The 22,474-nt window shown below is 38.8% G+C and overlaps 2 protein-coding genes across 2 annotated transcripts; both read left to right on the forward strand.

Moving 5' to 3' along the window:
- Positions 1 to 1,727: 1,727 nt before the first annotated feature.
- On the forward strand, positions 1,728 to 13,534 carry LOC148351980 (RING finger protein 145). Its single transcript, XM_088355158.1, has 10 exons — positions 1,728 to 2,330; positions 2,426 to 2,534; positions 3,430 to 3,506; positions 3,600 to 3,826; positions 5,135 to 5,313; positions 5,456 to 5,596; positions 7,329 to 7,511; positions 10,007 to 10,154; positions 10,337 to 10,693; positions 12,887 to 13,534. The coding sequence occupies exons 1-10, from the start codon at positions 2,159 to 2,161 to the stop codon at positions 13,142 to 13,144; spliced, it is 1,851 nt and encodes a 616-aa protein (XP_088211284.1). The 5' UTR covers positions 1,728 to 2,158; the 3' UTR covers positions 13,145 to 13,534.
- Positions 13,535 to 15,313: 1,779 nt separating this feature from the next.
- LOC148351981 (ubiquitin-conjugating enzyme E2 D3-like) lies at positions 15,314 to 21,857 on the forward strand. Its single transcript, XM_088355159.1, has 7 exons — positions 15,314 to 15,774; positions 18,062 to 18,125; positions 18,200 to 18,231; positions 18,328 to 18,405; positions 19,062 to 19,167; positions 19,300 to 19,393; positions 21,141 to 21,857. The coding sequence occupies exons 1-7, from the start codon at positions 15,751 to 15,753 to the stop codon at positions 21,184 to 21,186; spliced, it is 444 nt and encodes a 147-aa protein (XP_088211285.1). The 5' UTR covers positions 15,314 to 15,750; the 3' UTR covers positions 21,187 to 21,857.
- The last annotated feature ends 617 nt before the right edge of the window (positions 21,858 to 22,474 follow it).

Consider the following 22,474-nt stretch of genomic DNA (forward strand, 5'->3'; position numbering starts at 1 on the left):
ATGCGCTAACCACTGCGCCGCCGTGCTGCCCATCTTAACACTCCACTTATTGAAACATGAATATTTTGTTTGTTTGTTTGTTTGTACATGATTCAATTGTTTGTTTGTTTGTTTGTACATGATTCAAATTGAATCTTTTCTTCCGGCGCCGTCACGAATGGCAGCCACTCCAGCAGCTCCCGTGTTTTTTTCGATTGTTCTCGATTGTTCTCAGCTCAGGGATGCTGCTGGAAATGTGAATTTCCCTTCGGGGATGAACAAAGTATCTATCTATCTATCTATCTATCTTATAAGATATACATTCCAATTTGACTGAAGAGAGAAAACTGAAACCCTCTGCTTCATTTTTTCTGAGGAGATAAAGAAGAAATTATTTCTTTTGATTTAAAGCACAAATCGTGGCAAAAGTTGGGGGCTCGGTCCCTGTTAGACTCCTCTTATGTGTGTATGCCTAAAGAATGGCCAGACCTAGTCTTTTCACAATTATATATAATAAATGTTTTATTTTCTTCCTTTTTTCAATTAAATACTCAAACGTTCCCATTTGTGAATGCCTTTAAGGGCCTCACTAGTGTGCTTCGATGCAGCACTCTTTCTGTCCTCGTTAAAACTAAGGCTAGATCTAAGGTCTGCAAATATTTAGAAATCACATACAGTAATCAGTCATGTTATTAAAAAAACAGCTTGGATAAATGGGACATATTTTACAAGATTTGTTTGCAGTATGATGTCCCATACCTGTCAAACTCCACGACTCCATGCCCTTACAAACTGTCGTATTTTCCTTTACAAAATACAAAATAATCTTACAATAATCTTATTTTTTTTCAAACGTGTTTATTTATGTAGTTTAACATGTTATTTTGTACATGTGTTTCGTTATATCAAATATATTGTTAATTAACATTTTGTTGTGAGATCCTGAGTTTCTCGACATGATTAAGGTTTATTATTAAAAAAAAGTTCAAAAATGAAGTAGCTTGGACGTTCACTGTAGAAGGAAAATATACATGCTGCAAATATAATTAAGTAGTATAATACATTTTCTTATTCAAATTATGAATTCGTTTTCTGCATTAAATTATTGTTGGTAATATACTGATTAAACGGATAACTACAAACCTGTCTTTTTTCATTTTCTCATTTTATACTTCCTTTTTTCTTAACTTCGTTATACAACATAATAATTCGTAATGCAATGCAGAAAAGCAAGTGAGCCGTTTGAGAGACGGCTCTCTTTAATGAGTTGAGCCGAAAAAGCCGGTTCTCTAAAAAGAGACGGACTTCCTTTCACTACATCAAACCGCTTGCTCCGTTTGCAACAAAAAAAAAACGATACCGAAATAGAGGCTGCCACGGCGAACTCGTTTGACTTGATTGGTTTGCCGTTTCGTGATAGTTGGTGTATACTGGATGGTACCCATCATTGACAAATTTGCGTTTTTCCGTACAGATTTTCTCGTACGTCGTAAACGTCTTAAAATGCATAATAAACGTACTTTGTGCGGCAAAACCGTACAGGTTGACAGGTCTGAATTGCCCCTTCCTTTATATACTTTCATATTACTTGCACATAGATTTACGTAACTTTTGCGTTTTAAAAATAACCATTTATGCGCTAATATTTTGGAATACGTAATTCCACTGTGACGTGTGCATAAAGATATTACAAATGTGCGACTCGTTTACAACAAACACATTACGTCATAATTATACTTTTCTTTTTTTCGGTAAAATTTTAACTACAACTTAACCCTTACATCATAGAAAATATATAAAATATATAACTATGTAAATATATTTGTTTTTTTAACAGAGCAAGCATCCGTCACTGTAATTGGCTCCTTCTCTTGTGTGACGTAAACAAACAGGAAGTGGACACTCAACCAGAATCACAATATTGTCAAGTTTCCGGGCTTCGCTTCCTTAAACTGTCACATATGTCGTCTTTTTTGTCTCAACTACAGTCTGTAATTTAACATTTGACTTCGCAAATGTAGTTAAAACCGGTAAACGCCTTGTGTCCGCTGAAAACTGTTGTTTGGCGTTAACGTCGAGTTCTTTATGGGTTCTGTCTCAATAGATTACAAGATGAACGAATCGTGACTCCTTCATTTTCTTTTCCAAATTAACGTTTGTACTTATTTGTTTATAAATCATGCCACGCCTGGAAGATTTGGCCAACGTGGCCCTGAGGGTGCCCAGCATCCTGGCACTGGATCTGCTCTACAAATACGACATCGAGGGTTTGTTGGAGCATCTTAGGTCAAAACATGAACAATCAATCATCTTCAGGTACCGATGGGTCGTCTACGAAATGTTCTACCTCAGTAAGTAATAATGTATATATGATTTGATGTGTACCTTTGACATTGTGTTTTACACTTAACTCAAAACTAAGTCACTTTTTTTGTTAACGTTCTAGGTCACTTGCTGATGATGGTTTTGCTGATATTGCCTTTGAAACATGTTGTAAACGTATATCTGCATGTGCTGGCCGCCTTGCTGCTCTTTGCGGGACACCAGATTGCCAAGTCAGTGCAACTGATAAGTTTTTTTGTTTAACGAACACTCAAAATAAGGACGACAGTACACAATAAAAAAGAAAATAACAGGACCTTTCGCGAGTATTCACATAGTCAAAATAGAACTACAAGCAGGAAAAAACCCTGAATGTAAAACTATCCATCCATCAATCCATCCATTATCTGCACCGCTTATCCTCAGTAGGGTTGCGGGGGTGCTGGAGCCCAGCTGTCTTCGGGTAGTGGACAGGGGACACCCTGAACTGGTTGTGAATGTAAAACTAATTTTGAATAAACATTTAATGATTTGCTGATCTCCAACCCAAAACGGTGCTCCTTAAAAAGGGTTCAAATAGGTTTTTTTTGTATTAGGATCTAAAATTGAAGCTTAAAAATTAAGGTTTGGACTCCACAGGTTTGGGTTAAGGTTTTCAACAATTATTTTGTTTATTTATAATTGATACTTTTATTTACATGCATATGTAAACTAACATCACGTCAAAAAATTAACGATTCACATGAAAAAAAGGTGTTGACAAGTTGAAGCCAAAGGTTTATAGGAGACCCATTTGCTAAATTACTCTTAAGTTGCATCTTCCAACAAAAGATTGTCCTTTTAGTTTTCATTTTTTTTAGTTTTTCCTTTATGGTGTTTGAAATCATAGTTGAAGCATTTCGTTCTGGTACTAGTATCAATAAACTGTCAAATTAAAACTTAGGTTTGAAATTGGTTTACAGTTTTATAACAGGGTTTTTGTTTCACATTTGGTATTCTGTTTTGGAACCTGGATCCAGTCTCTAAATCAGTTTCATCTTTTTACAAAATGTCTTCTGCATGTGTTTACTATTATTGTCCTAAACCAGTCATACGCTTTTGTATTTTTATTCCTTTTTTGGTTTTCAGGGAGGTTGTCTTGGAGGAACTGCGGCCAGGCCACCAGGCGTCACCCTACATCCTCAATATAGTTTGGGCGTTAACATGTGAGCACATTCACTAGATAGTTCTATTATAACGTGTTTTTACTGTACTACAACGAAGTCTAATTGGCAGTGTGTATTTGTTTGTATGTACAGGTCAGCTCTTCATGAGCATGTTATGCTCGTTCTTGACGAAGACACGTAAAATGTGGCTGTTCTGCGGCCCAGCCCTTCCGATGCTGGCCCGTCTAGGCGGCGTTCCTGTGTCTCACCTTCCCACCATTCATGCCTTTGCTACAATGTTAAGCGACGTTGGCCTTGTACTTTTCCTGCTTTCCACAATCTACCGCATCACCAAGGCAGCCTTGTCACACAAATTGGAGGTGGGTGAACCTAGAGACTTGCGAGTTATTAAATATTCAACAAACCAAATTGAAATTTGATGTAAACTGAATAGGAAACCAATATTGTTTTACCTTGCAATTCATCTTTTTTTAAGTTTGCCAGTTTATTGACAACTAACAGTGCAGAATTTCTAAGGCATGGTGACCAAGCTTGCATCTAAGTTGCAGTAGCTTAATGCCTACAAACACATCTTTTTTGGGGGGCGGCAGTAGCTCAGGAGGTAGAGCGCTCGTCTTGGGATCAAGAGATCGCAGTCCAAATCCCGGCTCCTCCGTGTCACATGTCGAAGTGTCCTTGGGTAAGACACTGAACCCCTAATGCCCCCAATAAGCAGGTTTGCGCCTTACATGGTTGCACGGCCGCTATTGGTAAATGTGAAGCACATTGTAAAGCGCTTTGGGAAGTCTTCATTGACTTGAAAAGCGTTTTATAAATGCAGATCATTTCTTATGGGGCAGCAGTAGCTCAGGAGGTAGAGCGCTCGTCTTGGGATCAAGAGATCGCAGTACGAATTCCCGGCTCCTCCGTGTTACGTGTCGAAGTGTCCTTGGGTAAGACACTGAACCTCTAATGCCCCCAATAAACAGGTTAGCGCCTTACATGGCTGCACGGCCGCTATTGGGAAATGTGAAGCACACTGTAAAGCGCTTTGGGAAGTCTTGACTTGAAAAGCGCTATATAAATGAAGATCATTTCATTTAATTTCATTTTTCTGAATAGAAAACTTGAATATTTTGAGCACAATTGATGAAAGAAATTGAAACTGATTTGGGGATTTAAAAAAAATCAATAATACTTCAAATCAGCACAATGATCTAAAATGACGGATACATTTTCTCTTTTTATGTACAGGTAATAGTTTCTTCCATGTTTTTACAATGAGCGGGATTATCTGCCATAACTGTTAAATTAGCTCACTTTTATATTTTTCATTTGACAATATACAAAACTTTTATGATATTTTTAGCTTATTTTACAAGTGATATGATACGTTATATATTTTAAAAAAACGTAGCCTATTTTCCTTGTTAAAATTAAAAAAAAAAAATGTGTATATAATGTAAAATTCTAAAATAATACACAAAATGGGAGCAGATTTTCTTTCAGCAGAATCAAACTTTTGGTGAGAATTCAGTCAGTGTATATACTACTTCTGAAGTTTGCTTTTCCTATTATTTGCTTGTACCTTGAGACAAAATATTGTCTCATCGTTTTTAAATACCTACACTAATACCTTTTCTATGATTCTGCTTATTTACACTCGATCTTATCCTAAAATCCTGCAGTTAATGTCGCTGTCGCGCCTGCTAGCGGCAGCGATTTCCCTATGGACCGAGTTCGCCGTGCCTCTTCTCTTCAGCGTCTTCTGGTTGCTCCTCTTCACAGTTCGTCTGTGCTCAAGCATCAAGTCGCATGCCGGCTCACCAGCTGCCCCTAGGGGCTTTCTTTTTTTCCTGCTCACTTGGTAAGGATGTCCTCGGTGTGTTCTTTTTTGTCGGAACCCAGCTCTTCCACCCATACCCATAAATCCACCTGCAATAGATATCCAGTTTCAAAGTAAAACATTGATCTATTCTCAAGTTTATACTAGTTTTGGGTGTGTGCAGTGTTTCCGAATGCTGCGCCACGCCGTACTCCCTTCTGGGTTTGACTTTTGTGGTGTCCTACTTGGCTCTGGGTCTGCTCAACCTCTGCAAGTTGTTCTTGGGAAGCTACGATGGCGTGAACAACCACAACGTCTTGCATAGGTGACGATACTTTTTCTCATTAAAACATTAAACCAGTAGTGCCAGGACTTGGTAGGCCTTTCTAAAAAAGGCTTTAAACATTAATTAGGTTTTAAAATTCGGGTTTCATATTTAATCCTGGTTTTGCATTTAAAGGAGCTGTATGAAATTTGCAACTTTTTACTCGCGGCCGCCACTTCTGGCTTGTGTCATTATTGCTTCCTCTTTTGAGTTGTTCATGATGCATTTACAAGTATTTGCACATTGACAGACTTGAGACGGATGGAAAACTAAAAACGGGGACGTTGGACAGGGATTCAAGAGCACAAAAAATGACGCCTTATGAGGGATTTGCCTCATGATAAATGCAATTGGTGCCCAATCAAACGTGCATACTTTGGTAAACTAGCGAAGAGCTACCTGATAAAATTTTGGACAATTGTGGTTCCGCTCAGGCATTTAGCAGGAGCAATGAGTTACAAGGCCAGTTGGAATTAAACACATGCAATGGATATCATCCCCTGAAAAGGAAAAGATGAGGTACTTGTTATTCTTGCTTTGAAATCTCTTTTTTGGGAATATTCTCACTTGGTGCCGTTAGCGAGTGCACCAAAAGTAATAATGCATGAGTAACTGCAGTGCTGGGATATGTGTTGTTTAGGTAGTGCTTACATCAAGGGGAAACCGTATAATTTTTCTTTAAATTTAAACCAGTGGTCCTCTACTGGTTTGAGTTGAGGACCCACCATCCCACACTAATGTCAGGCTGCAACCCAAATTAAGAAAAAATATCCCATTTCTTGAATTTAACAAATGAAAGTATTGAGCAGTTTAAAGCAGATGTAATGAAATGATTTACCTTTTTTCATAAAACAATAATGACCAACCAATCCAAAACTACTTCAAAATCTATATATCCTTGCATATAAGTCTACATTGCAAATAAGCCTACCACCTAAAACTGCTTTAAAATAGCCACATACTAAAAGAAATTCGAACCTCGAATATTAATAAAATGTGTACATAAACATCCATACTTATTAAATTATGTATATAATAAAGATTAATATACCAGTAATGAACCATTTACCTATTATTAGGAGAGCTTAAATATAAGATTCTTTTATACCATTTTCATATTTTGCAATCATTTCCCTCTTCGACTCAATCGTTGTCACTTTTTTCCACTTTTCCTTCCCCTTAACAACTTTCTAGGGACCCATTATTTTGAGCAAAAAAAGGAAATAAAACTTACAAAATCACAATCAAATGAGATGTGGTCAAAGGTGCCTAGTGACTGAGCAGTAGGAAAGGAAGGAAGATCGAGCAAGACCCACTAAAAAACGGGTCCCACTTTTGAGTCATGATCTACCAGTTAAGAAACACTGTTCTAAATTCAAACTGCTTTACAACTGCCAATGTTATGATGATATGTAACAGCTTGATGTCGTAGTCTTTTTATTTTCTAGTGTGTAACGTTTCAAAAGACCTTACCTTTCAAGCAAATGCTGAGTAAATGATCAATCATCTGTAATACACTAACAAACACGCATAAACGAGCCACTCTATAATTCCCTCCAGTACCCCATTCCTCCTACAATGTGTTTTACTTTTGAGACAAAGTTAAGCTTTCATATCTTGTTTTATTTTTTTTATTTTTTTTTATTTTATTCCTTTTTCTGTTCGGGTAGAATTTCAAAAAAAATGTAACATTCTCGTTTAAAGTTTCTGCTGCATTCCCACTGAATTACAGGGGGGTGACGGAGGGCGTCACGCTTCTGCTGCTCGCCTTGCAGACTGGTCTGCTGGCCACCGCGACGTTACAGCGGACATTCCTGCTAAGCATCATCCTTTTCATCGTGCTCACTTCCACACTGCAGGCCATGCTCGACATTACCCACCCGCTCGTCCTTGCTCTGGCCGCCTCAGGGAACAGGTCGCTCCACATAAGTGCAAGTTTTCTCTAATGCTTTAGCTCACTTCAACGTGTTAATTGAAAGCAAAACGCCAAAAGATGGCAGCAAAGCGCCACTTTTTCAAACACTTTCAAAGGAAGATTGATGGTGGGAGAACACTTTAGTCAGGGGCAGTGTTCCCTCTAAGCTGCGCGTGTGCGCAATTGCGCACTGCTCGCACATTCTCAGCGCACAAGAAAATCTAGCCAGCGCACAAAAATGAGGGCTCAAAATTACTAATTAAGAAGCGACTTAAGTCAAAGTTACAGTGCATGAAGGTAAAAATACACGGGTTCCCCTGACGTTGTGTCTTAAATGCGGTATTTTGAAGTCGAGTCGAAGTAGAACGAAGTTGAGTAAAGTTAGTAAAATTTGTCGAGAACTGGCTTCTTCGGCTTGGCTCACTATAAGTAACCGGCTCTTTCGGGTCCTAAACGGCTTTCAGGTTGTTTTTGCTTCTTTAATCCCAACATGACCAAATATTATGTAAAATTATGCACAAAAGACTTAAAGGAAGGGGGGAATAGAACAAAAAAGAAAAAAATACCAAAATGAAAAAGTAGTGAAAAGCTGAGAAAAAAAGAAACAAAAGGAAGAGAAAAAAGAAGGAAAAATTTAGAAAAAAGCCAGAAAAAAAAGAAAAGGAAGAGAAAAAAAAGGAAAAATTTTGAAAAAAGCCAGAAAAAAAAGAAAAGAAAGAAATGTTGGAAAAAAGTAAATATAGAACAAAAAGAAAAAAAGTAACAGCTCGGAAAAAATAAACACAATGAGATTCTTTTTAAAGGAATTTTTAAAAAAAAGTAGAAAAAAAAACACGGAATAAAGAAGAAAAAGTTTGTGTTGCATTCAGATCATTTCCAATTTTATCAAGTGAATCATGTTGCCAGCATTGTACTTCCACTAAAAAATGTGATTAAGTACAGTTGTGTATCTTACAACCGACTAAATAAGCCCCCAAAAATGTTAATATTATGCGACAAAATATATCAGGAAATAAAAAGAGATGGATATCTTGTGAAAGAATTGTAAGAACAAACGACGTTTGTAGGCCGTACAACCTTTGCAATAGTACATGAGTCAATTCATTTAAAAGAGAAAAATAATTTTGCATTGCTGGAAACTCCGCAAAATGTAACTTGATGTCAAGTTTTGGACATGTTTGATAAATAATTATCTTGCCACACTTGGGATTATGGTTGCTCACTGTTGTTTCAAGCGTTGCTCACCGACTTTTTGTGAACGCTCAGACCTGTGGAAAATTACAGGGAACATTGCGCAGGGGTGTCATAGTGCCGGATCACGCCCACCTACAGATGTAATCTGCCCCGCGAGATAATGCTGAGAAAAAGCACAACAACTGAGCGACAATGACTTGCAGTTTTAAATATGCCCACTGGATGTCGTTAAAGCCAGGTGCCTCGGTTCTATTTGCTGACCACCGTTTGTCAACCATAGAACAATTGAGGAAATCTCGATGACTTAAAATAGAAGTCACAGATGCAGTTCTTTAAATCAAGACAATCGGATCCTTCTCGTAACCGCGAAATTTCCTACTAAACAATGCTTTGTATCACCAGTGATTAGAAATCATCAGTGGGCACCTGGATTCAAAAATACAGAATGAAATAATAGCACTTGGTTGTTTTTGCAGAAGTGTAAAGAAGCTTAAGCGCCTTTCTATAATAGATATTAAATCCAACAGCGGAGTTCTCAAATTAAGGTAAACCTTTTTACTTAAAAGAAGAATGTTGAAAACATGGCGGCGCAGTGGTTAGCGCGTGTGCGGCACAGTTCTGAGGTAATGAGATCGAACCTCCTGTGTGGAGTTTCCATGTTCTCCCCGTGCCTGCGTGGGTTTCCTCCGGGCACTCCGGTTTCCTCCCACATTCCAAAAACATGCATGTCAGGTTAATTGGTCGGTCCAAATTGTCCCTAGGTGTGAATGGCAACCAGTTGAGGCTGTCCCCTGCCCACTGGCTGGGATGGGCTCCAGCACCCCCGCGACCCTACTGAGGATAAGCGGTGCAGATAATGGACAATGGATGTTGAAGGCAGAAAAAAATATTATATCATTTGCAATTACATTGATATTCGTGTGCTATTTTTGTCACTTTCCAGTTTTCATGAGTTTTCCCTGAGTGGAATTAACTTTAGTGGAAATGAAATTAATTATTTTTTTTATGTTTATTCTTTTAAAGTAGAAGATGAAGCACAGTTAATTAATACTGCAGGATGATGTATGTTAGTTAAGGAAAAAACATATTGGGGGAAAAAATAATCGTTTTATAATCAAATTGAACCCCAGAATCATTTTGGTGATTCAATTGTGAGCCTCCAAAAGTTTCCCAACTAAGGCACACTTTTGATGCCCTTATTAGTCCGGCCCACCTGAGTGTTTTTTCCACCATGAATACCCTGAGATAAAATGAGTTTGTAGTACAATTTTAGATTCATTTGTTTATATTATTTTTTGCAGAAGTGTATGGAAGCACTTGCGTGGTCTCAGCATGTGTCTCCTTCTGCTGGTCTTCCCAGTCTTCTTGGCATATAAGATTTTGCAGTTCTTCCATATGGACTTCTGGCTCCTCATTTTGGTGGCAGCATGCATGCTCACCTCCCTTCAGGTAAGCGGATGAAATCTAAATCATTTACGGCTCATTGTTTTCTATTTATTTTTTCGATCTATCGTTAAAAGAAAAAATCATTGTTGCCATTTTGAATGCTCGAATAAATGATTGATTAAACGCATGAGTGGACCCACAGAGGGCTTCAAGTCCAGTATTGCTTTCCAACATGTTTCTTACAGGTAACAGGAACGCTGTTTATCTACTCCCTCTTCATGGCTGAGCTATTCCGCAGCGAGCCCTTGGACAACCTGGACGAGGTGATCTACTGGGTGAACGCTGTGAGTCAGTCGTTGGAGTTTGCGGTGGCTCTTTGTGTGGTGGCGTACGGCATTTGGGAGTCGCTGCTGGGGGAGTGGAGCTGGATCGGCGCCTCGGTTATCATCATCCACTCGTACTGCAATGTTTGGCTGAGGGCGCAGTCGGGCTGGCGAAGTTTCCTGCTCCGATTGGAAGCGGTCAAGAAGATCAACTCGCTTCCCCGGGCCACGGCACAGCAGCTTCGGCAGCACGACGACGTCTGCGCTATCTGCTTTATGGTTGGTATTAGTTTAAAGGCGAACGAATGTGCGCCTCAAAAGACTGATGAGTTTATCTCTTCAGCCATTTTTTGATTTTGCTGCGTGTCTTAATGGGATTCTCATGATTTTGTTTCAAAATAGTTGTTCTCCAGTGCTAGTACAGCGATCCCTTGGTTTTTGCGGTTAGTGGGGACCAGAACCACCTGCAAAAAAAGAAAATCCGCAAAATAGTGTTGCACCTTTTTTTTTCCTTTGGCGTTATTAGAGATGACTTGCTGACTTACTGTCTCCTAATGAGAGGGAGGGTGAGAGAAATAGAGAGAGAGAAAGAGAGAGAGAACAAATAGGGGTGCCTTGATCAAAACCCTGCTGACTGAGAGAGTGAGAGAGCAAAACCTTCGACACGACGGAGAGCAGGACACAAACTCTTCTCAGCGAGATGTATAAGAATGCAGAGCAGGTGTCCGTTCAATACAGTATTAAAGACGCCGTTATATGAATTAGCCAATCGGCATCATAGATCTCAAGCCAAGAGGTGCTGGCCGATCGGCATGAATCTTGGCTGCCCCCGCCCACCACTATTCCCCTCTGGCGAGAGTGATTTCACAAGAGTGTTGCTGTCGATTTGGGAAGCATCTATTGGGTTTTGTTTTGTTGTAACCTTTTTTTTTCTTTCTTTTTTTTTTGAATGGCCAATCGGCTTGAATATTGGTGGCCCGAAACGTTCCTCACTATTTTTTTCCCCGCCGAAGGACTGAACCAGCGATAACTGAAGCGCAAAGTAGCAAGGGGTCTTTATAGGATGGTTAGAGTTCAATGCTGAGGTCAGGCTCATCTCTAAAGAGTGTCATGACGCTTTACAACAGAAAACAACACCGACCACATGATGAAGGTGCTGTATCTGAGATAGATCGGGAGGCTTCTCCTGCTGCTGGTAACTGAGGAAACCAGTACTAGCAGTATTACCCAAAACAAAAACTTGAAGAAGGATAGTCGCCATCTGCTGGACTTCCACCTTCTGATTTTATCTACTTCTAAAACAAAACTAAAACCCCTTCTTGGAATCTTAAAACAATGGAAATACCAAGTTTCTTTCTTTTAACACTCAAAATGTAGTTTGTTTTTCATATTTTTTTACTTCAAGCGTTAAAGATTTTAACTTAATAAATATATTGCTTTAATTTTGACAAAGCTAGTTTTTTTATGCACTCGGCTTGAAAAAAATACACATACACATAGGCATAGTTGTTAAGTTTTCATTAAATTACCAATCAAACAGTAAAAATAGCTTACAAAAATTAACAAGTTCGTGTTTGTGTGTGTGTGTAAGTTGTATTTGTATTTTTTAATTTAGAAAAATATATTTTTTTAACTTAAACCCTCAAATTGCAGCTCATTTTTTTGTTTTTACTTCAAGCTTCTAAAGCTTTAACTTTTACAGTTGAAGTTAATTGGTTAAACTTTGATAGCACTATCTTATATGTTCATGTTACACGGATCTCTCAACCACTAGGGTCCTCATGCACCATTTTCTGTGGTGTGTATTGGGCAAGTACAGCCTGGTAGGGCCTATCACACTCCAGGCCAATTTTTGGGGGTAGGGGTTTGCTCACCCACATGAAACGGGTACTAGTTTCCGTGGTGACAAGTAGCAGGAGACGTCTCCTGATTTGACTAAGATACAGCACCTTCATCATCTGGTTGCCGTTGTTTTTTTGGTGAAAATCGCCATCCCGTTTTTCAAAAATAAGCCGAACCTCGGCATTATTAAGCGCAGCTTTAAGTACAGATACATTAACTTATAAAAGAAGTCCATACTATGTTCCATTTGCACGAAGAATGAACAACATACAATTTACCGTTCTCTTCCCTGCGCAAACGACACACGTTTTAATTCAAACGCACCACCTCAAACGCCCAATTCACTCTGGGAAATTTCACAATACCCTCCCCCTCCTCAAAATATTTTCTCCTCGGATCTATACAATTCACATAGGTCACAGTTTTTGACTTCAAAGCGGTGAAGTTGTCCTTATGGTAAGAGATTTCCATGTTGAATATTGCTTTTTTTGTCTTCCCAGTACTTTCAACAATATTTTAAGCTAAATTTGACCTGTTATTAGAAAATGATTTTTATTTGCTCCAAATATTTTTTTAATTGAAACCATCCACCCATTTATCACTCTATTAATCAATGTATACGCTTAACAGGAGATGACATCGGCCGTGGTGACGTCATGCGATCACTTGTTCCACACTAACTGCCTGAGCAAGTGGCTCCACGTACAAGGGACGTGCCCCATGTGCCACCAGACAGTGTCAAAACCCGACTCATCGGAACCCTACTCGTCACCTGCGCGAGCAGCTCACGCCCGGGCCCCTCCAGAAGAAGACCGTGACTCTGCAGAGGACGACTTTGACTTTGAGGAAGATCATAACGATGACCCAGTTGGGAGGGATGTTTTTTAAGTAGGATGGTTAGAGTTACAAACATGTGAACGGACGCACTTTTTCTTGAACCTCCCCAACAGGTGGCTGCCTCAGTTTGTTTGAAAATGTGGATTTTGATATTCCCTTACTGTGGCCTTTTGTCGGCATCCAAACTGACATCGTCGATGGAAAAATAACTTGGGGTTTTAAACATGTAACTTTTTGAATTCTCTTTTTTTCCCTGATTCGGGTGCATTTTTTAGGCAAGACACTGTGAAATCAACATATGTTTGACATTTGAAGAAGTTAAAATGGTATTCTAATGTTATTTAAGAAACTTAACCAAAAATGTATATAAACTGGGGTTTATTGTTTCACCCCAACTTGCAAAATGATTAAAAAACTAATAAATACTAATTTTTACATCCATGTTCATGTGTGCAATTTTACAGCAAGCTTTTATTGGAACATATATTTTATTCAAATTTACATACTGGGTAATTCTAATTTTTAATTAAATTGGCTTCGTTTACATGACTAAGGCTGGTTATTTGAAGTTAAGATTACGTTACGATGCACTATTCTTTGGTTGCACTATTATTATAACTTGGGTCAGACTCTCTAAATCTCAGGCTTAGAGCAGTGATGTCAAACTCAGTTTGGTTCTGGGGCCGGAGCCAGACTCACTGTTTTCAGGCAGGCCGTATCAGCTAACCTCAAAGTTTCAGCTTTGATTTTCAGTATTTTTTCAGCCTACATTCATAACCTACCCTACTTATTATAATCACGGATGACAAGGGATATTTTCCAAACACAACACATCTACATACCTGCAAACACCACTGCTTTAAGTGTAAACTACTGCTTTTTGCTCCTTAGAAATTCAAAGCTATTTCAAATTTAAACAAAAAAATACATTGACCTAAGACTCATATTTTAGTCTACTGCTGCTTTATTTTGATTCAAACTCAGTGTTTTGTCTGTGAATAAACCGCTCCAACAATGAAATTGCCATTTTTGTAAAGGTATGCCAATTCTGTATTTTATCTATCTATCTATCTACCTATCTACCTACCTTCGTCATATCCCTCAAGAGGGGTGACCGACAGCAAGACAAACACATACAATAACAAATAAAATGAAAAGGGAAAAAATAGCAAAAAACACAAACATTTTTGGACACCGGCCAACCCAAATGCCCAAACACCCAAACAAGTTCGGCACCTAAGTTTGCATGCTCCTGATGAAACGGGACACAAGAAATCGGCCATGTCATTCGGGTTAGGGGGACACGACACAGTCCTTTGTTCAACAGCAGGGCCCGACAGCTTTCACTGGTTTACCCCTGCCGCATCATACAGGTGCCCTGCCCGTCCCTTAAAACTTGAAATAGAACTAGCACAATCTTTCAATTTATTGCAATTTATGGCATGCAAAGGACGAGACATTTTTTTTTTAAATAACATGAAAACTGATTGTTTCGTGCGTTAAAATTGAGTGTGTAATCTAAAATGTATTGCTTTTTAATGTCAAAATGTTGGCATGTATCCATTTATTTTTGTAAAAAAAGGGGGGAAGTGTTTTCATTTTTGGCATTGAATGTGTTGAATGATTTATTTTACCAGTAGGGTGAATGCAGTTTCTTACAACTGAACCACGCTACACAAACTCAACAATGCCCTGTAGTGGTAGAAGAAAGAATTTAGTTTGTGTTTATTAAAAAAAATCATACCTTTTGACAGAAATGACATACAAACTGGCTTCCTTTTTTAACATTCTCAGAAATTCATAGCAGGCCAGATCGTCCCACGGGCTGTATGTTTGATATCCTTGGTTTAAGAGTGTAGGCATTGTGTTGCAAATATTTTTGCCAATTTATTCTGACAGTCTTACTTATTATTTATTTATATATCTATTTTATTTTCTCTTGAAAGTTTTTATCACATGTTTAGCCTGGAGTCCCAATTTCGTTGATACCGGACAGACAATTGCATCGATTCTACAAGCAATTTAAAATAAATAATTCTAAATCTATTTATCGCAGTGTATTTGAATTTAAAATGAATTACATTTTTGTTTTGTTTCTCAGGTGTTATTATTCTTATTGCCACATCAAAACGTGTTTATTTTTGTTTATTTTTTTGCGTAGAGCTACTTCCGGAACATTACGTCACATCATGGCGTCATTTCCTCGCCCCGCCTCTTGCCGAGTGTCGTCATAAAGACTGGTTCGCAAGCAGAGGCTCGCAAGCTGGCTAACGGAATCGCGTTCACAAGGGAAATCTTCGTGGTCCGGCTTTCTCTCCGCGCCCTCCCCCTTACCTACCACCCCTACCCCGACGACAGATAATTCACGGTGAAGATAACTGAGATATTTCGGTGGTTAACACAAAAAAGAAGCTGGTTGTAAATAGCCCAGCTTAGCTGTCCACGGTTTCCCCCCTCTCTTTGTCGCGCATACGTAATTCCTTTTTTAGCTTCGTCGGCTAACTGCTAGCCTAAAGCTACAAGGCCCCGGGCGTCGTGTTGTGTGAGACGCTTGCGTCAGTTCATTCGGAGCGAGGCTCCTTCGTTTTGGGATATCACGACTGGCCTTTAGCGTTCGGATCCACAACCACCAGAAGCCGAAGTAGCCTGACACAGGGATGGCATTGAAACGGATTAACAAGGTAAGGGAACACGAACACCCGGATTGTTTCTGTGCTATGCCCGGGTTAGCATTAGCGGGCCCCCTCTTTTTGAAAACTAAATTATTTATCTTTGTGAAGTTCCAAAACGTGTCGTTATTGTTTGAAATGAAAACTTGATTACAAAAAACAACGTTAACTGCGTTGTTGTGAAAGCAAAAGTGTATATTTGATGCTAGCTTGAAACGGCATCCGAGCTAGCCCCCGAGGGCCCCGGCACCTCGACTTAAAGAAACAAGTGTTTGCGCTTCAAATGCTACAGTTTAAAGTATTAGTTTCGACTTGGTAGTTTTTAGAATTGGTGGGGCCAATTATACACACTTTCATGTACTTAGGGCCAAAGGCGGTGTTTAACCAGAAATCATGAGTCACATTTTACGTCAAAAGCGTCGTGAGTGAAACATGTCAGTGGTATGTATATGTCTATGAACTCATCCCCTTAGGTCATCTCTTGATTGCCACATTCCAATCGTTTACCATGGGTTTACATAACAAAATGGCAATAATAGTTAATTACCAATGTGTTTACTCATGGGTGGGGCAAAGAAGGGGGAGACACCCCCACCCTCCTCAAGTAACCCCTCACACTAGCTGAAGGCCTAAAAATAAAGTGTGTGTTTGGTCTATGTCTCAACCTGCTTGAGCTGGTGTGTATTAATGGAAGTTCCAAAATGTATTACTCAGTTAGAAGCTGTGTGCTGATACTACTTTTCCACTTCAGATACAATGCCAATATTGGTGCATGGAGTGAAGGCTATCAAATAGGAATTTAGTTGTATTTGGTCTGTTTATTTTTTTTGTTTCAGCTATTTAAACAAACGTGCTGCCTCACAGTCAAAGGTCTCAGGTTCAATTACTGCTACTGGCCTCTCTGAGTGGAATTTCTAGGTTCTGCCCTTGTCTGAGTTTTTTTTTTCTCGGGCACTAAGGATTTGCTCCCCCATGCCAGGCAGAACCCTCCCGACCCTCGTAACGACAATCGATTGAAAAATAAAAACATCGTTTTATTTGAACTGGGAACAACACAGTTTGGAGTTAGTTCCACGAGTCAACCCAGCATTATCAGCCTTCATTTCTTTTGACATCAATATTATTATCTATAACAGTAAACCAATACATTTGGTGTTAGTTCCACGAGTCAATCCAGCATTCAGTGTTCATTTCTTCTTTTGACATCAAAATTATTATTATCTAAAACGGTAAACCAATACATTCAGACTAACCATTTTAATTTAGATTCAATATTGGGTGTTTTTTTAATAGGATCTGACACATTTTTTAATTGTGTTGATATAAACATCTGGAAGGGAATTTTATTTGTTATAATTACATGGAATCTTTAAACTAGGAATGCTGTTTAAACGAAGCTTGTACAATATTTTGATAAAGCTCTAGTCCTGCTCAAATGGACACAAAGTACCCACCTTGACATACTTTGTTCCAGTGATGTTGGTGAGGTTTGATTTTTTTTTTTCCCACAGGTATCCAAGTCTGTAAGCCAATCATATTGCAAATGACAAAACAAAAAGCATTTCTGCCTAACACATGACCCTGTCTTTGCCAATTTTCTCTTGATGTGGGAATCTTTTTCCTTTTTAAGTCCTAAAAATAAATGCGGCAATTGTGTTATTAGTGTGACGATAGGTTTGAGTCAATTTGACACAACTTGATCTGAATCTCTGACTCAGAAATATTTCAGACTACTCCCATGAAGGCAAGTTTTTCCAAATGGCATTAATTAAATGAAACTATACTTTGTATATGAAGACTCAAAACTAGATAGATTGATAGATACTTTATTCATCCCCGGAGGGAAATTCACATTTCCAGCAGCATCCCTGAGCTGAGAACAATACAATAATAAAGCAAAAAGAATACAATATACAAATACCTAGTGTGACGTGCAAATGCCCACTGTAGCGTGTTATATAGAATATCTAAATAGTGCTACACAGAATACATATTGCAATAAAATTCGGTAATATGCAATGTAGGTGGTGTGGTTTAATGTGGGCTTTTACTCTGCCGGGTAGAGTTAAAGAGCCTCATAGCATGAGGAAGAAAAGATCTCTTCAGTCTGTCCGTAGTACAAGAAGGTGACAGCAGTCTGTCGCTGAAACTGCTAGTGTCCCATTAACTGTCTAGGAAGCCTCCAGCCATTTTTAACATGACTAAATCAAACAAGTGTGTCCTTCCCCCCTTCTATGTGAATATTGCATGGATGTATCAAATTTTCAATGAAGTTTTATTCTGCCCTCCACCTTTTTAGGAGCTACATGACCTGGCTCGTGACCCACCAGCACAGTGCTCCGCTGGTCCAGTTGGTGATGACAGTAAGTGTTCATCAAACATTCATCAACCTTTGGGTTTTTTTTAACGTGATGTTGTCTAAATCTTATTTCTACAGTGTTTCACTGGCAAGCCACAATCATGGGCCCAGTAAGTGCAGAAGCTTTTACCTTCCGCTTTTATACTATGTTTATATTGTTTACAGACATGATGCCAGGATTTAGTTTTTTTTCCTTGTCCATTCAGTGTGACAGTCCATATCAGGGAGGTGTTTTCTTCTTGACTATTCATTTTCCAACAGACTACCCCTTCAAACCACCCAAGGTAAAGTACATTTTATATCCAATCCCACATATAAGTTTTATTTGATTGTTTTTGAACCCTACAAATGTGATAAAAGAATTAAGTTTATATTCAGTGAGGCTTTGCACAAGGTGTGCACGAGCAGAGTCATGGAAATGTAACAAGCGAAGACTCGTAATAAAGGGAGAAAAGTTGTCCCTCCTTAACCGAATTTTCCTTTACAACCATCTTTTTGACGGCTCCAGTTTCATTGTACGTTATGAAAATTAATATACATTCATGCTTCCCAAACGTGTATTTTTGTCATTAACATTTGTCTGTATGGCACGTAATGTCTCCTCGACTTATCACTAAATAAATTGGGCTCGGTTAGATTTTAATTTGAATACTGTAATAATCATTATAAAAACGTGGTTTCCTAAATGTCATAAGTAGTAAACATAAAAACAGGTGTGTCATACTTGATATTTTTGGACTTCCTAGCTTTTTTTTTTTTCCCAAATTTGCATAGCAAGAACAATACTACCATTTTTTTTTAAAGCATTGTGATATTGAAACACGGGCACAGTGACTGCATATTTTATCCGCCATGTGAAGTCATACCGAACATTCCGCATGCTCAGCCTTTTGTCTTGGCTGACGTGACACTTTAATATTCCTCCCTCTATGTTTTACAGGTTGCATTCACGACGAGAATCTACCACCCAAATATTAACAGTAATGGCAGTATCTGTCTGGACATTCTCAGATCACAGTGGTCTCCAGCACTTACCATTTCTAAAGGTGACTTGATGATTATGCCGCTGTGCCTGTCAAGCTGGCTCATTAACCAGGAAGTTGTTTTAATTTCCAAGCCAAATGACTCGTCATTATAATGCATTTTTAATGACACACCTTGTTTTGTTTTTGCTTTAGTTCTTCTCTCCATTTGCTCGCTGTTATGCGATCCCAACCCTGACGACCCTCTAGTGCCAGAGATTGCACGAATCTACAAAACAGATTCTTCAAAGTGAGTAAAGAATGGAAATTGAGAGATGTATATAGCAGTCAACCTGCAAAAATAGCAATGTGAACTTTTACTCTCAGGTACAATAAGCTAGCTCAAGAGTGGACAGCCAAATACGCCATGCTTTAAAACAAAAATGACGTGGGGGGGTAAGACATAAAGGCTGCATCTTGGCTGTCACTCAGGGATTGAATTAGTTGTCGAGTGATTAAAGTAAGGTACACACATATTGATTTTTTTCTTTTTATCTCTAAATTGGTGTATGAGGCAAAAATATCACAGGAAAATTGATCATCTTTGATGAGGAATGTTATTAAAATTCAAAGTATACTTTATTAGTATGAGGCATCCTACTTAAGTTAGCAGTACTTGAATGTCTGTTGGTAAAATCAACTATTGATACATTTTGCGAGTTCACTCTACATGTATATAACGGACAGGTATAGCACAGGGTAGATGCACGTTAAAGAAATGAATCAAAACACAAAATGATTTAAATAGCCGGTTTGCTATTCTATTGTTTGCTTTTGATCGTATTTCGTGAACAAGTCCTCATCATAACACACATCATGGGATAATCTCGGAGGATAATCTTTCAAAAAATCTGAGAGCAAGTTATTCCCGTGTTATCTAGGTAGGGTAAGTCCAATTATATCGGTATGGTGTACCTTGCTTTATTGTGTTGAATTGGCTGGTGGTGCTGATGTTTGCTACAGATGTCACGTGTCTCTTAAGACTGTATGTATGTTGTGTTGTTTTGTTACCCTCACTTAATTGGCCTACAATCATATAATTGCCATTATGGTGTTTTTCTTAATGGGTTGTTTAATGTGTTTTGTGAAACGAAATGCGATTGTATTGGAAATGGCATGAAACGGACATTCCAAAAAGGGCACTCCATCTGGCTTGCAGTGTTAATCCTGATTTTTTTTTTTTTTTTATTCAGGAAAAAAACATGTCCTACGTTTTACTAGATTGTTAGTATTTTCGCTTTTTTGTTAAATGTTTAAAGTGTTGTGTACCTCCTCGAACTTTGAGAACAAGTCTGCTATCGCGTCAAAGGGCTGACTGAATTTTTAGCCTTTATCAAAGACTAAAAAAATGCGTGTGAGAAATGCACTACAACCAGTTTGATTTTCCTTTTGTTTCTTGCACAGTCTTGAGATTTTAAGGTTTATTGATTTGATATATGTACAAAGAATGTACAGCATATTTAACTTGTGGAACTCCTAACGAAATCTTTTTATCATGAAAATAAACCATTTCAGTTAGCGCAGTGTTTTTCAACCCTTTTTGAACCAAGGTACTCTTCTTATTAATAAAAAAGTTCCAGGGCACACCGTCAAGTGTTTGAAAATGAAGTTATGTCAAATATTTCACTATACAACCTCATAAGCCGATAATAGGTATATAAAAAGAAAATAATACCTAAAATACAAAAGAATGATGTGCTCTATTTGTTTTAGTTTTTTACAGTGCAATCTTAAACCGCTTTGTTAAACAAATTAAGTTAAATGTTCTGTTCTACCTCTTGAATATAGTGCAAATTCCAGCGGCACACTAGACAAGTTCTCACGGCACACTAGTGTGCCCCGGCACACTGGTTGAAAAACACTGAGTTAGCGCATGTGAACTTGGGCATCAGCTTGCTTACAATGAACCTGCATCAGCGCATGTTATCTAAATCTGTTAGGCTTTATTAGCGTGTCTTGGATGCTAACATTACTAATAGACCTTTTCTCTCTTGCAGGTACAGCAAAATGGCAAAAGAATGGACACAAAAATATGCAATGTGAGGGAGGAAAAATGGTCTGGTGGCGGGGGGAACGTTACTTCTTTGGTTCAGACTGAAAAAAACTTGTTTTTCACTTAAATATATATATATATTTTTTGTTGTTGTTTAATCAAGAGTATTTGACACCCTTTTGTTTTTCTCACCAGTGCGCTAATCATAGTGTTTTTCTCAGGACGAGCAGCCGAGGTTTTCCAAGGATTTTTTTTTTCTCTTTTAAAAAAAAAAAAATAATGCCCAGTTTGATGCACGTTTTTCCAGTTCTCTGACAGAAGCTGATTAATTATTTTGATGGGGGGAAATGCCCCGATAAACAAGCTTTCTGTGAGCAAACAGTCGTTGGCCCGTTAGCATGGGAAGTGGTTTGCTGTGGTATCAAGCGTGTACAGCATTAGTTCAGAGACAAACTGTTAAGAACTTCAATGTTGTATTTTATGCATGTTAATTAAAAGAACAACAAAGTAGGTTACTATATCCAGCACAGGGCAGAATTGGGTTCCCCCTGCGAGGCGTTTTTCTCCTCTAACTATCGCCGATTTCTAGAATCCAGTACGGTAGATACATTTAAGGCTTATGTCCCACACTTGAACTGTCTAGCCCCTCCCCCCGTTCCAAAGTATGTATAATGCGAAGCTGTTTTTAAGTTTCCCTTCAATAAAGGTAATTTAACCTAAATTGTGTGCGTTTTATGATTTTGTTTATGAAAAATGACAATGAAGTCATTGTGTATTTAAATGTTACCGTTTCCTCCCTTTTTATTTTTAAAGGGTAATGTTTTCAGTGTAGCACGGCGGCGCAGTGGTTGGAGCGTGTGCGGTAAAGGTCTGATGTCATGAGATCGAACCTTCCTGTTTGCATGTACTCCCCGTGCTCGAGTGGGTTTCCTCCAGTCACTCTGGTTTCCTCCCACCTTCCAAAAACATGCATGTTAGGTTAATTGGCCGGTCCAAATTGTCCCTAGGACGAACGAGCGAGCAAATTGTCTGTCCCTGTGTGCCCTGCGACTGGCTGGAAAGCAGTTCATAGTGTCCCCTGCCCACTGCCCGAAGACAGCTGGGATGGGCTCCAGCACCCCCGCACGCCTACTGAGGTTCAGATAATGGATGAATGGATTGATGTTTTCAGTTTCAGGTTATGTTCAATTGTGTCATCTCGTTAGCTGTACCGCTTATCCTTATTAGGGTCGCGGGGGGGGCTGGAGCCCATCCCAGCCATCTCCGGGCAGTGGGCAGGGGATACCCTGAACTGGTTGCCAGCCAATCGCAGGCCACACGAGGACAGACAACTCACCC

This window comes from Urocampus carinirostris, chromosome 15, assembly GCF_059441175.1.
Source record: "Urocampus carinirostris isolate Australia breed hairy pipefish chromosome 15, RoL_Ucar_1.0, whole genome shotgun sequence".
Lineage (NCBI taxonomy): Eukaryota > Metazoa > Chordata > Actinopteri > Syngnathiformes > Syngnathidae > Urocampus > Urocampus carinirostris.

Bases quoted from the DNA above. Each gene is read 5' to 3' on its own strand.
- LOC148351981 (XM_088355159.1), top strand. From the start codon at position 15,751: ATGGCATTGAAACGGATTAACAAG. The intron at 15,775-18,061 runs GTAAGGGAACAC...CCACCTTTTTAG, and splicing joins CATTGAAACGGATTAACAAG to GAGCTACATGACCTGGCTCG. The intron at 18,406-19,061 runs GTAAAGTACATT...TATGTTTTACAG, and splicing joins ACCCCTTCAAACCACCCAAG to GTTGCATTCACGACGAGAAT.
- LOC148351980 (XM_088355158.1), top strand. From the start codon at position 2,159: ATGCCACGCCTGGAAGATTTGGCCAACGTGGCCCTGAGGGTGCCCAGC. The intron at 5,314-5,455 runs GTAAGGATGTCC...GGGTGTGTGCAG, and splicing joins CTTTTTTTCCTGCTCACTTG to TGTTTCCGAATGCTGCGCCA. The intron at 10,694-12,886 runs GTTGGTATTAGT...TACGCTTAACAG, and splicing joins TCTGCGCTATCTGCTTTATG to GAGATGACATCGGCCGTGGT.